Source organism: Helobdella robusta (assembly GCF_000326865.2).
Source record: "Helobdella robusta unplaced genomic scaffold HELROscaffold_30, whole genome shotgun sequence".
NCBI lineage: Eukaryota > Metazoa > Annelida > Clitellata > Rhynchobdellida > Glossiphoniidae > Helobdella > Helobdella robusta.
In genome coordinates, this window is record NW_008704502.1 from 947,379 (window position 1) to 949,878 (window position 2,500).

Here is a 2,500-nt window from a genome sequence, read left to right on the forward strand (position 1 = left end):
TGAGGTGATATGCATGTTAAAATGAAAATAAATCTTTATTAATTCATGTACTATGTGCAAGTTTTTTATAACTCAGATATGTGCGTGCGTTGTGTATGCATGTGATACGTATGTGTGTGTGTATTTGTGTGTATGTGCGTGTGTGTATGTGTGGGTGTATATTTATTTATTTATATTTTTATTCATTCAAAATAGCCCATTCATCCATTCATTCGCATTTCAATCAGCTGAACAAAACACGGCAATCTATCTTCAGGTTTCTTAATAATTATCCACCTTTTTACTGACACACACACACACATACATACAAACACACATACAAACATACATACAAGCATACATACAATCATACATACAAACATACGTACAAGCATACATAAATACTCACAAACATACCTACACACGCACACACATATCGTGGAGTACATCGTCGAATCGACGAATTGGGTCATCGGTGAGTCCTAGAATGAGCGAAGGTAGACCTTCTCCATTCCGAGCGTCGCAGAGCATCAACACAAAGAGCCTTGGGGTCTAGACCACATTTTTTTATATTTTCTTTAAGGCTGTCTTTGTATCTGCGTACGGGGCCATTTGCCAGTCTATTTCTCCACGCTAGTTGACCAAAAAAGACCTGCTTGTATCTGGCATACGCATAACGTGCCCTATCCAGCGAAACTGAGTTTGAAGCAGCAGCGATTCTACACCCATTCTAAAATATACATACATACAAACATACATACATTACCACAACTCCAAAAAATTAGCAATACTCTGAACATCTTTAATTACTGACTCATCCTATAACAATACATTCACACATTACATACATACTCCCATAAATGAATGGATAAAAGAAAGAGGGAATAAACAAATTCGATATTTTTAACGAATTGAAAACGAGTTCAGCGAATTTAAAATTTTATTTCAATTGTAAATTGAATTAAACATTAATTGTTAGTTGAAATCATTAAAATCAATCAATCCATCCAACCTATTCTATCGAGCGAGCCAATCAATCAGAGGATTGAATAATTTTCAACCGATCAAAATTTACTTAATTGATAGTCAACAAACTCATAATCGCCATCTACATGATCGTTTATTAATAGACAAAACTTCAAATGTTTCTTAAATTATAGAGGGTAGGACATCACTTTCGACCACAAAAGTAGTTTGCGCATCTATAGTGAAACGAGTTGTTCTTATTCACCGAGTTGCAGTTATTCTCAACGCACATGTACCAAACATCATGATAGCCACGCTTTCTTGCGTCACTGTAATACTTATCGAATTCTTCTTTCTCGAATCGATCCATCGGCATCCATTCTAGTCGGTTTCCATAACCGTATCGGTATTGTTGTTGTTGTTGCTGTTGTTGTTGCTGTTGTTGTTGTTGTTGCTGCTGCTGTTTCGGTGGAGCTATTTGTTGAAATAATTTTTTGATATGTTGCAATATGTTTGTGTTGTGTGGTACATAGTCGTATAGTTGTGGTTCATGTTGAACTATATCGTTGTTTTGTTGTTGTTGTTGTTGAAGATAATGTTGGAGATAGTTATAGTCCTGGGGTGTTGGTTCGGGAATGTTTGTTCCATGTAGGGCGATTTTAAGACGATTATTTGATCTTTGCTGCAAATCTTGAAGGAAATTATTATTTTTTTGTTGTAGTTGTTGCGTAATATGCGTGTAGTTGCCTCCAACCAAACGATCCAAACCTAAATATTTTTATTTTGTAACAATTCAATAAGATCTTAAATATTATACTACTACTGCTGCTGCTACTACTACTACAACTACTACTACTACTTTTACTACTACTACTATACAAAGCTTTTAATAAGAAAAAATAACTTTATCAGTATTAAAAGAATTGAAATATACTCAAGAAGACGGAACAAATTTGAGAATCATGCAAACATGTTTTAGAGGCCATTAGCATCAAAAGTAGTAGTAGCAGTAGCAATAGTTGTAGTAGTAGTAGTAACGACAGTAGTAGTAGTAGTAGTAGAAGTAGCCGCGGCAATGCTAGTTGTAGTAGTAGCAGCAGTAGTAGTAGCAGCAGTTGTAGTAGTAGTAGCAGCAGTAGTGATGGAAGTAACATTCATACTTCCTTTCTGGGCCGGCCATAGGTTTGTCTCTAATGGATTTTTACCTGATTTTTTAAGGTTGTTCATGTCATTGTTATTATTGTTGTGATTATTATTGTTGTTTTTATTGTTGTTCTTCTCGCGGTAAGATATATACGGTTGATGATGTTGTAGTTGATGCTGTTTCATCCCATATAGTTCGGCTTTTTGGTTCTTGTATTCATCATCAGCTTTATCATCGTCTTCATCATCATAGTCGTCATCATCATCATTATTATTGTTATTATTATTGTTGTTGTTATTGTTACTATCATCATCGTCGTCATTATCACTACCACTATTATTCGAAGTAGCGGTAGTTGTAGTAGCTACACCATCGTCACGATCATCATCATTATAGTTATAGCTTATATTA

At 34.9% G+C, this 2,500-nt stretch overlaps 1 protein-coding gene across 1 annotated transcript in view; it reads right to left on the reverse strand.

The window, feature by feature from the left end:
- Positions 1-904: 904 nt before the first annotated feature.
- Positions 905-2,500, reverse strand: part of HELRODRAFT_192196 (hypothetical protein) — a 2,371-nt gene continuing 775 nt past the window's right edge. Inside the window, exons 2-3 of the mRNA XM_009021998.1 lie at positions 2,151-2,500; positions 905-1,713 (exon numbers count right to left, since the gene is read on the reverse strand). The exon at positions 2,151-2,500 is cut by the window's right edge and continues 562 nt beyond it. Of these exons, the coding sequence (XP_009020246.1) occupies positions 1,151-1,713; positions 2,151-2,500 (913 nt within the window). The 3' untranslated portion in view covers positions 905-1,150. The remainder of the gene's footprint in view (positions 1,714-2,150) is intronic.